The 14965-nt window shown below is 39.9% G+C and overlaps 1 protein-coding gene across 1 annotated transcript in view; it reads right to left on the bottom strand.

The window, feature by feature from the left end:
* DNAH8 (dynein axonemal heavy chain 8) overlaps nt 1–14965 on the bottom strand; it is a 330443-nt gene that overhangs the window by 91541 nt on the left and 223937 nt on the right. The window contains exons 73-78 of the mRNA XM_078446877.2: nt 14780–14907; nt 13800–13971; nt 11684–11839; nt 6918–7073; nt 4657–4839; nt 739–844 (exon numbers count right to left, since the gene is read on the bottom strand). Coding sequence (XP_078303003.2) covers nt 739–844; nt 4657–4839; nt 6918–7073; nt 11684–11839; nt 13800–13971; nt 14780–14907 — 901 coding nt within the window. The remainder of the gene's footprint in view (nt 1–738; nt 845–4656; nt 4840–6917; nt 7074–11683; nt 11840–13799; nt 13972–14779; nt 14908–14965) is intronic.

The raw sequence follows: 14965 nt of genomic DNA, 5'->3' as shown, positions 1-14965 counted from the left end.
AGGTAGTGCTGGAGACCGCTGCAGGAATGATACATCACGTACTTCTGGAGGTTAAGATTTTTGTTTATCTCCAAGGATTAAAGTGCTGCTGGGAAGCACTCATTATGAGGCTGTAATCAATAGTAGGATTTAGGCTACTGTAACTTACCTACTGCAGAACAATATGGTGTTTGCTGACTTTATTGTCTTGGGATAGGATATTTTTATTTATTGAGAGAGACTACATCCCCAAATCAGACTGCCCCAGGGAGAACCCATCCCTGACTTCTAAGTAGATGGTCAAGGCAACTTGAGAGTGAGCTTGGGCCTTGGGTGCCCAAGTGCCTCTGACACAGATTACACACCTCATAACCTGCTGTGGTAGCTGCATTTCAATGCCAAATGAAAGAGTCGATCTTAAAAAAAAAAATCAGATTGAGCACATTAGTTTCCTTTGGGCAAGCAAATTAGCCTATTATGAGTTACCTAGCTCTATTGGGAGCCCTTATGTTCCTCAGGAGAGAGCAATTATATCAAGAAAACTGTGTTATTCTCAAATGCTCAGACTCTGTTTGCTAATTCAAAAATCAGATTCTCTGAGGTCCCTCTTCAAATGTCTAGATGGAAATTGCCTCACTTGTGTTTGCCTTGGTAACTCAACTGTTTCCTAACATCTACAATCACGAGGGTCCTGAAAAGAGGGCACTAGAAATCCTTGTTCAGAACCCACTGTTTGGTGACTTGTTAATAAATCAGTACCTTTTGTGGCGCTTAATTTGTAGAGAAGGTTGTCTTCCAGTTCCTTCATCTTCCGCTTGTTGAAAGTCACATCCTCCAAAAGTTTAACCCTCTCAGACTCTAATTCCTGTTATCAAGAGACACGAAACAATAGCAGAACTGTGATCACCAGCCATGGTGGCTGATCCCATTTACTAGTGCTTCTGGTCAATTTTTAAAAGTTTAAACCAAAGTGCCTCTGGAATGACAGAAGAAATTACCATCACTAGTCAAATCTATCTATCTGTATTTTTGTATCTCTGGACACTTAAAAACATTATGCCCACTAGGGGCGCCTGGGCGGCTTAGTCAGTTAAGCGTGCGACTTCAGCTCAGGTCATGTTCTCAGGGTTTGTGGGTTCAAGCCCTGCATCGGGCTCTGTGCTCACAGCTCAGAGCCTGGAGCCTGCTTCAGATTCTGTCTCCTTCTCTCTCTGGCCCTGTCCCATTCACACTCTGTCTCTATCTCTCAAATATAAATAAATTTTTTTTAATTAAAAAAAAATGATGACCACTAGCATTAAGCTTCCATAGCATGCATGAGATGCCCCTGCTAAAATAATTTTGTCTGATTATCCCCTCTTCCTGGATCTAAGTTTATTTAAATTAGAGTGTCCCATTTTCTTGGCCCTGTTCCCACACAGTCTCTGTGTGAAATGCTAACTTTATTGGCAAGCAGAAGTGGTAGAAGCAGAGACATAATATTAAGAAACGAAGAGGCCACCCAAGCTGAATGTGAGCTCTTGGTTTGGGATCTGCCTATGGGAACACCAGGCAGTTTGTTTGGTTTGACACAGCCAGTTGCCAACACAAATCCATTTTCCATTGTTTGACATCTCTTTCTACCAGACGGGCCAAACTGGGTGTTTGGAAGGCATATTTTTTTTCTACAAAAATAATGTATTTTTCAAGTTATATTTGGAAAAAAATTCAAATTTTCAGAAAAGTTACAACACTGATATAATAAACTCTCACATAGGCTTTGCCTAGATTCACCAGATAACATTTTGCTTCATCATACTCTCCCATTCTCCCTCTCTCTCTCTCTCTCTATATATATATATTATAATATATATATATAATATATATATAATATACATATATTATATATGTATAATATACATATATATAATACTTACCATCATTATTATTATTGGTGAAACATTTGCTGGTGTCATGATCCTTTACCCCTAAGAAAACTTTAGCAAACATCCTAAGAACCAGGATATCCTCTTGCACAAGCATAGTGCAATTTTCAAACTCAGGAAATTTAACATGGATTTAATACTCTTGCTCAACGTAAAGTGAATTGAAATTGCCTCCATAGCATCTTTATAGCACTTTTCTTTCCTGACCTTAAATAGAATCATGCACTGTACTTAGAATTATGTTAAAAGAAAGCGCTTTTAAGGTACATATTTGAGAAAATTTCTTGAAAAACCACTTCAGAAATTCTACCACTTTCAGAAAGTCTTCTTAAACCAATTTGTCCATCAGAAGCCACCACACCAGGTTTGTCTTTACATGGGCCATGGCTTGCATCACAATCTGTGTGTAGATTAGGTCCCTCTAATGAGATCCTGTGCGTCTAGAGGACAGGAGCTGATGTGCTTCACCTTTGTATTCCTTAGAGCCCTTGCCCTGAGGTTTTGCAGAGAAAGGACCTGGCATGATAAATATGTGTGAAATTGAAGTGTGCTAAATTTCGTTCAACAACTTTGTTTTATATCTGGGGAAACTGAGGACTCAGAAATATTAACTCCAAATAACATCCCATTATCATTCTCACGGTTAGTTACTGGCAAAGACAGGTCTGATACCCTTGTCCTCCAACTCCAACACTGGTTGTATTATTGTCATTTTACTATTGATGGGGTGGCAATGAAGGTCATGGCTGCATTTGCATGGGGATGCCTAATGCATTGTTTCCATTAAAATGGTCACCTCTGGGTGGCAGTATAGGAGTCTGTGGACAAAATGAAATCACGTTGGAAAAGCAAGCATCACGGGATAGTAGACACTTGTGCGTTTTACAGCATGACCTGTAAAGCTTATCTAGGAGGCCTGGCAGGGTGGAAAGTCCATGTGCTTTTATGGGTTAAGACCCTATTCTCTGTGGTCTCTGTCCCTCCATAAAATGAGGGTGTAAGAGCAATATAGCTAAGAGGGTTAAACATCACGGTCAGGATGTCTTCCTGCAGAGTAAGTGTGTGTGTGTGTGTGTGTGTGTGTGTGTGTGTGTGTGTGTGTGTTTCCAACAAGATTGAAGTAAGCACCTTAATGTATCCCTTGAAGGGGAAGCTGAAGCCTAGAAGATCAGGTGTGGGGCCCTCTGGGGACAGAGTGTAGCCTACTTTAAACAGGGAGCGGCCTGCCTTACAGAAATTCGTGCAGCCTGCATGGGACACTGGACCAGTGAGGAATCATCTCAGAACAGATAAACAGCACCAGTTAAACCATGAAGGAAGGCACCATGTGGCCCTAAGAGGTGAGGAGGCAATGAGGCCCATGCTCTCTCTGCCTGGCTGTGGAAGTGCCATGACTCCCTTTCTGGACTGCAGAAACCCCAGGCTCTTTGTTGCAAGACCCAACAGCTACCGAGAATGGAAGGTGGGACTGTGCCCCCTTCCCTCCACCAGACTGGGGGGCCTTTAAGGGCCGGCCCCAAGTTAACCATCTCTGTTAATCAGGTAGGGTTTCACTTCTCCTTTTACTGAGTCTCTCTATTTCTTTTTTTTTTTTAATTTTTTAATGTTTATTTATTTTTGAACACGCGGGCACACGCGCTCATGAGAGACAGAGAGAGAGACAGACAGACAGACAGACAGACAGAGTATGAGCAGGGAGGAGCAGAGAGAGAGGGAGACACAGAATCCAAAGCAGGCTCCAGGCTCTGAGCTGTTAGCACAGAGCCCGACGTGGGGCTCGAACTCACGGACCGTGAGATCATGACCTGAGCCGAAGTCGGACGCCACCCAGGCGCCCCTGAGTCTCTATTTCTCTGGTGTGAGTATCATTTCTCTTTCCCTCTTCCAATGTCTTTCCTGTGTCCGTGGCACCTGTTCCTATTTCTTGTCTTTCCCTTTTCCTTGCCAAGTCTGCTGCTGCCAATCTTTTTCTCACCCTCCCATTTTAAGCCTCTCCGGTCTTATTATTGCTAAACTTGCCCTTTCCTTGAACCCTCAATACTCAAGTTAATTCTATGTAAGCAAATATAATCTTTCTCAGATTTTATGCAAATATATTTTCTATATGCAAATACGTATAATTAAATTTTATGCAAGCATATTTTATGCATAACATTAAATGTTTCCTGAGATTTATCTTAAAAATTAGTTTAATCTTGTATCAGTCTCTTAAAGTCTTCAAGTTTTAAGTTGTTCTTTGTTTTATTGGAACCCTCAATCACACTTAATTTCTCTGCTTTCATGCAAATTTTATTCAATTAAAATGAAAGTTAGGTTCTCTGTATCATTAGAGTACCAGACTGTAGTAGTTGAAACTTCTACAGTGGCAATATACTCATTCAGAGCAATTTCTTTTTCTCCAGGATCACTATTTTATTGAATTTTTCCGGTACACCAAAGATCACCCATCCAGGGGACTATAGACATGAAGCCAACATACCCCAAGATTGAAAGACAGAAACAGAAAGAGCAGTGTGAGGGTGCGTGTGTGTGTGTGTGCGCACGCACACGCATGTGTGGGGTTGGAAGACAGGTGAATTCGGTACATGATTTCTTGGGAAGACTTGAGACAGCTAAACAAATATTTATGTTAACGAAGGTAAATACAGTTTGCTTAATTTTTTCTTTCTCATATACTTAACAATTTCAGAATACATTTTAAGCTTTTATTATAATTTATGAGAAGTAGTCCTCTACCTTGAGAAATTATTACCTGTTTCTCAGTCAAAATCACTCTCCTTAGTAACTGATTTTCAAGGCCTTTCATGGTGACAGTAAAATCAATGACTGATGTTTTAGCATTGATCTCAGGGGTGAAGGCAGGGTTTGGTAACTTTGTAGTAATATAAAGTTTAAATGTATCCATGATATCGCATTCCTTATCACCGACTTTCACCTACATCAATTCAAATACACAATCAAAAAACAGCTTAAAGGACAGGGAAAGGAATTTGGGTTTAAATTAGGAAAGAATTTATCAGAGGTCAGCGCTGGGAAATTTGGGTGAATTGCAAAGGAAAAAGTTGTAAAACTTTAATCGCTGATCTTAAATAATTAAATAATGTAGATTTGTGGTCCTGCCGGAAGATGTTGTTAGCCGTGACACCAAGCAAAGTAAATGAAACATTTATCCCAAACAAATGTTGCATAAGGGAAAACTCAGACACATCCCAGATTTGCCCGTTTTCTCCCACTTGAGGAAATTGTTTCCTACTGAGGAAATCTGTGGTGTTTAGAGGAAGTGTTATCCCTCTTTGCATTTCACAGTCCTCAAAGAAGCATACTTGACAACTGAAAAGATTAAAGAATTTTTCAAAGGAAAAAAATGCCAACATTTTATCCAGAGAGATAACATTTATCTTAGACACTACAATTTGCAGTATATTTAAAAACACCTGGTTTCGCTATCTAAAAGTGAGGTGGGAATGATACCATTTGTAAAGGACTTAAATTTTTAATTAATCTTGATTCTACCTGTGGTTGGAAATCACATCAATAAGGCACTCCCACAGTTTCAAGCCCCTCGCCTTCACACCACAGATAAGGATCTGTTCTTTTGAAAGACCTTCAGGAAGACCTTCAGGAATAAAAATCCTACACCCTCCTTTGGCATGTTAAATAAGGCATATAAAAGAAATCACATTATGAAAAATATTTTCCTAAATAAAATTTTGTTTAATGAGAAAATCTGCATTCTTTACTTATTCACTGATATTCATGAAATTAAGTTGTCCAAAGTGAAAAATCTCAATCAGAAATGCTGTCATTCATCAAGAAATAAAACCAAAGAGGGGCGCCTGGGTGGCTCAGTCGGTTAAGCGGCCGACTTCAGCTCAGGTCATGATCTCTCGGTCCCTGAGTTCAAGCCCCACGTCGGGCTCTGTACTGACAGCTCAGAGCCTGGAGCCTGTTTCATATCCTGTGTGTCTCTCTCTCTGACCGCTCCCCCCCCCCCCCCCCCCCGTTCATGCTCTGTCTCTCCATGTCTCAAAAATAAATAAAACGTTAAAAAAAATTAAATGTTTAAAAAAAAAAAGAAATAAAACCAAAGAAGTCTAAAGGTAGAGAATGCCACAATTAAAAAAGAAACACTTCTGAAAATGATTCATGTCACCAACGATGGGAAACAGCAATCCATAGCTTCTAGCAAAGTCTGTGAGTTTAAATTGAAAGTTAATAAAGAGAGAAATGAACAAAGAAATGTTCATAGACTGTATTAAAATGCCATTTTCTCCAGTGAGAACACGGAGGTTTTATTGTATAGATGAGAATATGGCTTATAAATCCAATTTTCTCAGAGCTGCTAACATACAAACATATATATATATATATGTATACACACACACACACATATAGATACACACATATACATACACATATATACACACACATATATATGCACTATATATATATATATATATATATATATAGTGTGTGTGTAACACTAATATATTATTATAACCAGAAAATGTCTGTCTTTAATATGTTATTTAGTGTCAGCTAAATGGCTTCTCTAACCAAGATATTGCCCTTCCCTGTGTTTTTTCTTTTTTTTTTTTTAACGTTTATTTATTTTTGAGACAGAGAGAGACAGAGCATGAACGGGGGAGGGGCAGAGAGAGAGGGAGACACAGAATCGGAAGCAGGCTCCAGGCTCTGAGCCATCAGCCCAGAGCCCGACGCGGGGCTCGAACTCACGGACTCACAGACCGTGAGATTGTGACCTGGGCTGAAGTCGGACGCTTAACCGACTGAGCCACCCAGGCGCCCCTTCCCTGTGTTTTTTCATATATTGTTAAAAAATAAGGGAAACACTAAATATGATTTTGGAAATAATTTTTTCCAGTGTATCCAATACTACCACCTCAAGGAAAGTGCCTTCGCTGCTATACTCAAAAAGATAAGTAGATGTCACCATTGTTCTTTTCTTCTTCTTCTTTTTTTTTTTTTTTTTTTTCTTTCCCTGAAGCTCACCTTGAATGTGGTGCCTGATTTAATGAAATTCTTTTCTAATACATTATCCAAGGCTGGATCCAGCTCCTCACGAATATCCTCAATGAGAAGGGGTCGGCCCAAGGAAAGGCTGTCTTCCAAGTGTGTGCGGAAATATTTATGGTTCAGAGATGTTACCTAGAAATAGAGTTCATTACTACATAAATGCTACAAAGAATGTGCTTATTCCTAATGGAAACAAAGAGATTTTCTGGACAAGTGACTAAGAATTTTAAGGGCTATATAGGAAGCCTTACTTAGGAAAAATAAAAGTAAGAACATTTAATTTTCAAAACTTGGTAGGCCATGACTTTCTGGAAGCCCTGGATGTGCAACTGAATCTCTCTGATCAAAACAGGAGTCAGGTGGCATTCCTTAAAGGGAATGTCACAGCTCTGCTCCTACAGATGGAAGAGAAGTAATCAAGGATTAAACCTGTCATGCTTACATAGTTAGTTACAATGTAACTAAGAGAAAGCAAAGTAACTTGCACATTTGTGCTATTCATTTATCTCCTCAGGACCACTCACAAGATGATCAAGTAACTAAAAAAATAAGCATAAGAGCGTCAGAAATTATATACTGAGTCAAACCAAGGGTCCATCCATATATTCTGTCTCTGACAGTGGCTCAATGGAAGAATATGATAGATACTTTCCATAAGATCAACTTAAAAGACTGTGTGTTCACTTTTTACATTACATTTGTAAAAAATTAGAATTCTGAATGCCTGGTGGGGCCCCATTTCTAATTCAGTGTTTGTTGATTAGTTAAAATAGACACACTGGGCTGGTTGATCTTCGCATTAGCTAAGCGGCTTTGAACTCTTAACTTCTTTGATCCCTCCTCCTGCCTAAAAGTGAGGATTCCACAAGGTTCAGTCCTTAAATCTCCATCTCCTTATTCTCTACCCACTGGATTCAGCTATTGTCTCTACGCCACTGTGAGTGCTGATCCTAAGATACAAGGAAGATCCGCTGGGACAGCAGGTCATGAAGAGAGTGGAATTAAAAAATATTATCTCTCCGGGTGCCTGGGTGGCTCAGTCGGTTAAGTGTCCAACTTTGGCTCAGGTCATGATCTCACAGTTCATGAGTTTGAGCCCCGTACTGGGCTCTGTGCTGACAGCTCAGAGCCTGGAGCCTGCTTCAGATTCTGTGTCTCCCTCTCTCTCTGCCCCTCCCCTGCTCATGCTCTCTCTCTCTCTCTCTCTCTCTCAAAAATCAATAAACATTAAAAAAATTGTTTTAAATATTATCTCTCACTAGCTATGAAAAAGAGATGTGGAATTGAAAAATTAAATAAGCCTACCTTTGTCCTGTTTTGGAAAGGAAATGACTAAAAGAAAAAAAATCCTGCACATGAAGGAATTTGTTTCCCTGGATGGATAGCTTTATTTACACAAATGATGAGCTGTGAAAGACCTCATTATGAGTTGACAAGGTAAATGAATCTAAACAAAGAGCTTTAACCAGCTTTTTAAACAAGATGAAACAAGGTCCCAATGACACGAAATATAATTGTCCTGCTCTATTTCCTAAGGAGTAAACTCTGTTTTTGTGATTTCCTTCCTAAGTGTGATGGTTCATATCATGTGTCAATCTGAATGAGGTAGGGGCTGTCCAGGTACCTGATAAACATTATTTCAGGCTGTGTCTGTGAGAGTGTTTCCAGAAGAGATTGGTCTTGGAATAGGCAGACCAAGTAAAGAAAATCATCTTCACCTACTTGGGTGGGCATCATCCACTCCACTGAGGGCCTGAATAGAGCCCAAAGGTGGAGGAAAAGCAAATTTGCTCTCTGCTTGAGCTAAGACATTCATCTTCTCCTGCCTTTGGACATCAGCGACAAGCTCTTGGGCCTTCAGACTTGGATTGGGACTCCTATTACTTACTCCCCTGGATCCCAAACCTTCAGAGTTTGGACTAGAACTACATGACCAGCTTTCTTGGACCTCTAGGTTGTAGACAACAGACTGTGGAACGTCTCGGCCTCCCTAATCCCATGAGCCAATATCTCATAATAAATCTTTTTCTATATATCTGCATTTACATATAGATATCCTATGTATTCGGTTTCTCTGGAGAACCCTAATACACCAAGAAATTGGGGCGCACGGGTGGCTCAGTCAGTTAAGTGTCCAACTTTGGCTCAGGTCATGATCTCGCATTTTGTGAGTTTAAGCCCCACATCAGGCTCTGTGCTGACAGTTGGAGCCTGGACCCTTCTTCAGATTCTATATCTCCCTCTCTCTCTGCCCCTCCCCTGCTCGCACTCTGTCTCTCTCTCCGTCAAAATAAATAAACATTAAATTTTTTTTAAAAAAAGAAATAATAATTTTCAAATTATCAATTTATTTAAGATAACTTTTAGCCAACTTCAATGCCTTTTATAAATTTGAAATAATGGCTTGGAGTCATAATTTCTTATTTAACTAACTTTATTTTCTTGTGCAGTAACCCTAAGTGGTAGCTACCAACAGAGCCGGGATCACCTGCAAAGATACTCTGGTATTGGGTCTTTACAAGGTGGTCAGTGAATTCTTTATAGGGAAACTTGATGAATACCTTCTCTTTCTGGAAGTCAGAGCTGAAGGTTCTGGGGATGGTGTTGAAGGTGATCTTGACAAAGCTGCCAAGGTAGAATGTAGTCCTAGGCATACAATACATGTTTTGTTTTTCATTTATAAAGTGTTTCATTTTTCATTCTGTTTTCCTTCCCAAATAAAAGAAATACTATTTTTGTTTTATTCTGTCTTCATTTATGTGTGTTCGCGCATGTGTTTATCCACATATTTTAAAAATAATGTCTCCTGGGGCGCCTGGGTGGCTCAGTCGGTTAAGCGTCCGACTTTGGCTCAGGTCATGATCTCACGGTTCATGGGTTCGAGCCCCGCGTTGGGCTCTGTGCTGACAGCTCAGAGCCTGGAGCCTGTTTCAGATTCTGTGTCTCCTTCTCTCTGTGACCCTCCCCCGTTCATGCTCTGTCTCTCTCTGTCTCAAAAATAAATAAATGTTAAAAAAAATAATTAAAAAATAAATAAATAAATAAAAATAAAAATAATGTCTCCTGAGTAAGGAGAATATAGTTCAATCTTACATCCCAGCAGTCAATGTCTTTAAAAATACATTAAGTATCTGTGGCATATTTCTATTACTTCCTCGAGAAGATTCCTGGGACTGGGTAACAGCGGAAAGGACATTATCGAAGGCTATCAAGGAGCTTAATGCCAAAATGGACAGACAAAGCTATGATCAGGAACATTAAGAACAGGATGAGTAGGGAGATGGACAGTCAGAAGAGGCAAGAGGAATGGAACAGGGGACACGTTCTAGCTGCATGGATCCAGGAAATAAAGTTCAGGTGTAGGAATGCTCCTGTTTACTCCACCCATGCGTTCCTTCTGTGAAGACAGCTCCTCTGAAGCTACATTCCCACTGGCTTCATTTCCCTTAACACTCCTCTTCCGTTTATACTCTCTGACCCTGTCTGGGATTTCTCTGGGGTTTGTAAGTAAACAGACTGATGCATTGTGTTCTGAAGTATCTGTAAGATGGGAGTATCTTAGAGGTGTTCCTGAGCACCAGGCAGCATCCAGGTGTCAATGAAGCTCTCATCCCAGAAGGAAATCTTTCAATAGTTTACCATTAAATGATGTTTGTTGTAGGCTTTTGGTAGATGCTCTTTATGTGATTAAGGGAAGATTCCTCTTATTCTTAGTTTCTTGGAAGTTTTATCACAAATGGGTGTTGAATTTTACCATGTGCTTTTTCTGCATTTATCAAGATGATCACATGATTTTTCTGTGTTTTTTTCCTTGTAATGACGTTATACTTTGATTAATCCACTTAAGTTCAATAAATATCAGAATCCCCACCCTATTGAAAGAGCAGTACAGAAAATATAAAGATGGCATAAAACCATAAACCTTGCCGGCAAGAAGTTCAGGATACAGTAAAGATAAAAAACAAATGGGCAACGAACAGGAATTGAAGACAAACTCTAAGTTCATGTCAGAAATCCAAACAAGACATTGTGAGCATTTAGGACAGGCTATATTAAACTGGGGACACAGGGAAGTCTTGATGAAGGCCGTGTTGGAGGTGTGGGCTTTGAAGAACATTCAAGATATTTATCTGGGATATAAGTGAAGTGGGAAACAGGGTGAAGAAAGACACCCTGGTTAGTAGAATAGTTTAAGCAAAAATATGGAGCCAGGAGACTCAGAACCCTGGGAACACTGTCTGGGAAACAGTGTATAGTCTATATTGGTAGTTAAATCAAAATATTGACAGTAAATCCGAGATGCTGGAATCCTGCCCTTGTTTACCTCTACCTTATAATTAACACCTTACTAGACCCCAAGTCCAAAACTGGACTCTAGGATGGTGTGGAGAACCAAGTGCCTGAGCTAGGTTGGTGCAAATAGCCTTACACTGAGGAGCCAGGAGTTCTATTTTTACTGCTTTCCTGTAAGCCCAAGCCCAAAGCCCCGAATAAAAGCTATATCCAACACAAACGAAGGCAATAGAACCAGGAAAGGGACAGAGAGAGAGAACATCATGAGAGAAACCAAAAGGAAAAATAATCCAAGCTCTTGCTCTAAACCACTGTTATAAAACTCAAGGGTGTAAATTAACAAGCAATTGTCACAGACATGACAACTTTATGACTGGCAGATTCAGCTGAAATTTGGGGGAAATTTCATGCTTTTAAGATTGTTTTCCCATATACAAAGAAGCACATACCTGCAAGTCATTTTCTCTTTCCTTTGATTTAATCCAAGTTTTGCCTTGAGTTTGTGGGTCAATGAGGAGTGGGTATCTGGTGGCCTTTGTCACAATGATGCCATTCTGAATGGAGAGGTCATCTCCTGGTAATCCCTGCAGCCCCCACTCCCCAATCTAAATAACAAGAAATGGATATGGCCAGTCAGAGGAGAACAAGAATGCTTTCATTATTAATTAAGAGTGCCACAATATTAAAATAATTTAATATTAGAATATATTTTTTTCCATTGAGACTATGCAATGGGTACCTAGAAAAAAACTCAAACTTGTAAATATGAACCAAATAACATTCACCTAAAAAAATAAATTTATAACCTAACAAATCCTTCTCTAATAACCCAAGACCAGGGTTTAGTCCTTTATGTTATATATCTTCAAACTTATGAGGAAATATTACAAAATCTATGAATTTTTGAAGCATTGTTGTTCAACATGCAGAGAACATAGGGGCTCAAAATACAGTAAGACTAGGTGGATGGTGGAGTTGGTGGAGATGATGAAATATTGACATGTCAGGAAAGATAAGCACCAGGGGTTAAACCTCAGAAAACTCCCCTTCCTGCCCTTTGGCTCTGTTTACATGGGGGGCAGGATTTGTATAGCTGGAGGCAGAGAATTTATGACAGATAAGGTATTATATTCGCAGGTGCTCATCAATGATTTAAATATATATATTTCCGGGGCACTTGGGTGGCTCATTTGATTAAGCATGGGACTCTTGATTTCAGCTCAGGTCATGATCTCGCCATTCATGAGATTGAGCCCTGTGTCAGGCTCTGAGCTGACAGTGCGGAGCCTGCTTGGGATTCTCTCTCCTTCTCTGCCCTTCCCCACTTGCTCTCTCTCAAATAAATAAATGCATAAACATTTAAAATATATATATACATGTATATATATACTTCCTGGGGTGCTTGGCTGGCTCAGTCAGAAGAGTGTGTGACTCTTGATCTTGGGGTCATGAGTTTGAGCCCCACGTTGGGGGCAGAGATCACTTTTAAATTAATTAATTAATTAATTAATTAATTAACAAACTTAAAAAAAATATATTTCCTTTCCGAATTACAAGGGAATTGCCAGCCTGCCTCCATGCCGTCAGTAAGATCACCTGGGATCCAAAGAAGCAACCGGCTTCCACCTTCATTAAATTATCCTAACAGCTCCCAAAGGTCATAATTACTATCCTGGCCTGCTTTGCCTCATCAGTGTCCGTTGCATCTTTAGTACATTATCTAGTCCCTGTAACAACCAGTTGAACGTTGTTTGAATTGGAAAAGATTAATTTTTTTAACTTTTAAATGCAGATAACATGAAACTAATAGCATGACTTCCCTCAGGAAACAGCCACTGGGGAACATATTTACAGATCAGAAAGCAGCTCATGAATACAAATTGGCTGGAAAGCATTTAATGCCATAGGAGCTCTGCAAGATATACTTAAAATTGACAGTGGCATCAAATTCCCAGCAAGGAAGGCTAGTGCAGCGGGACGTGCCATCACTCAGTGATACCACAAAGGGCTGTTGTGCTATGCTGTTGGACACTACGAAAAGATGGTTAATCATCGAAAGAAGGTTAATACCAGTACTTATGGCCTAGCTAATGCCTATAATCACCTAAAATGTTTGAAAGAGAGTGTGACTTAAGAGGAGTGGTGTAAATAATGGAAAGTTATAAGAAGAACTCAATATTACCAAGCCTATAATTCATGAAGGATCTTTTTTTTTTTTGGAAGATTTTATTTTTTTATGCAATCTACCCCCAATGTGGGGTTCGAACTCAAGACCCTGAGCTCAAGAGGTGCACGTTCCACTGACTGAGACAGCCAGGCGCCCCCACGAATGATCTTTTAGTTCACAGGAGTGCAATTGAAAATATTTTAAAAGCAAGATTTCTTAAACAGAAAGGAACTTTCATACCAAAAAAAAGGTGGTTGTTTTTTTCAGTAACTCTTAAGCATTTTCAAAACAATCTTTTCAATTAAATTTTTAAAAAAAGGGAAAAACTTAGGTGTACCTTGATTTCTTACTAAATAAGACTGAAAATCAAATAGTATTCTAAGGAAAGTGACACTTACGGTTGGCGGATCCACCAACATTGAAATAAGATTCAGGTTTTCGGTGAAAGGAATCTTCCGAGCTCTCAGCTCTATCTCCCACTGGTCTTTAAGCAAATAGTTCCTAAATATCTGATTGAAAGGACCAAGGTAGGAAAGGAATCCAGTGCACAGAAGAATGTCACCTACAAGTCTGTTAGGAAACGAGACAAAGTGAGTGCCTGACACATGTGAGCTCTCCCATTAAGGAGTATGAAAGGTCACATACTAGTCCATGTTACTAGGCAAAATCCTTCTCTGCTTCCTGCTTAACACTTCGAAACCAGACATGGAGAGACCATGCAAGAGGGAGCCCCCAAACCCAAATGCGGGTAGGAGGGGCCACATTTGGTGTAGACCAAGGAACAAGAAACTGCTTCCTTGAAGCCTGCAGGTCCAGAGCCCTGATGCCGAGGAAAAAAAAGCATCCTTTTCCCATGCCTTGGTCCTCTTCAGATTCAGTCTTAATAAAATTATTTTCTTCTCCCTGTCTTGTTCCCCCTCTGTTCCTCCCACTTCTTGCCATTCTCTACTCCTCTCTCATTCCCCTCTCTTCCACTTTTCTGAGGACACCAGCAGACACGAGCACAAGTCTGCCTTGTATTTAGAGCAAACCACTGATCCACACGTTCAAAATCACTGAGATTAAGAGTATAGAACTGGACAACATATTTGGATGGTTCTGGAAAAGCCAAACAGTATCAGAAGAACTCTTGTACTAAAACCCCACACTGCTGAACCAAAATTGAGATTAAACGTGCTTCACAAACGTTTCATCCCTCTTTGTTTTACTGAGAGTGCGTGACTTAAGCTGTGAGATTCAGAAGTGGTTGGTAGGGAGATGAGGGAGTGAAGCATTTCACTGGGGAGATATATTTTATTTTCTCTAATGTCACAGAGAGGTGGTGTTTGGAGTGATGATTAAGAAGGAAAGCAATTATAGCAAAGGCCAAAGTTTATACCTGTTAATCTGGGCTTTGAACTCTTTGCTTTGCTGGGTCCATCGGACCTTTTCTCCACTCAGCCCATCGATGAGAGTGGAAGCTGCCTGCATCTTTTTCCGGCACATATCTGCATCATTTAGCAAATCCTGGATTCATAAAGGAAGAGTGTCTCAAAGAACTTCCTTAAGTGCTTAATCAAACATT

This window comes from Panthera onca, chromosome B2 (assembly GCF_046562875.1).
Source record: "Panthera onca isolate mPanOnc1 chromosome B2, mPanOnc1 haplotype 2, whole genome shotgun sequence".
NCBI classification, from domain to species: Eukaryota; Metazoa; Chordata; class Mammalia; order Carnivora; family Felidae; genus Panthera; species Panthera onca.
Note: the sequence above shows the minus strand (reverse complement) of the source record. Positions and strands in the feature narration are given on the sequence as shown.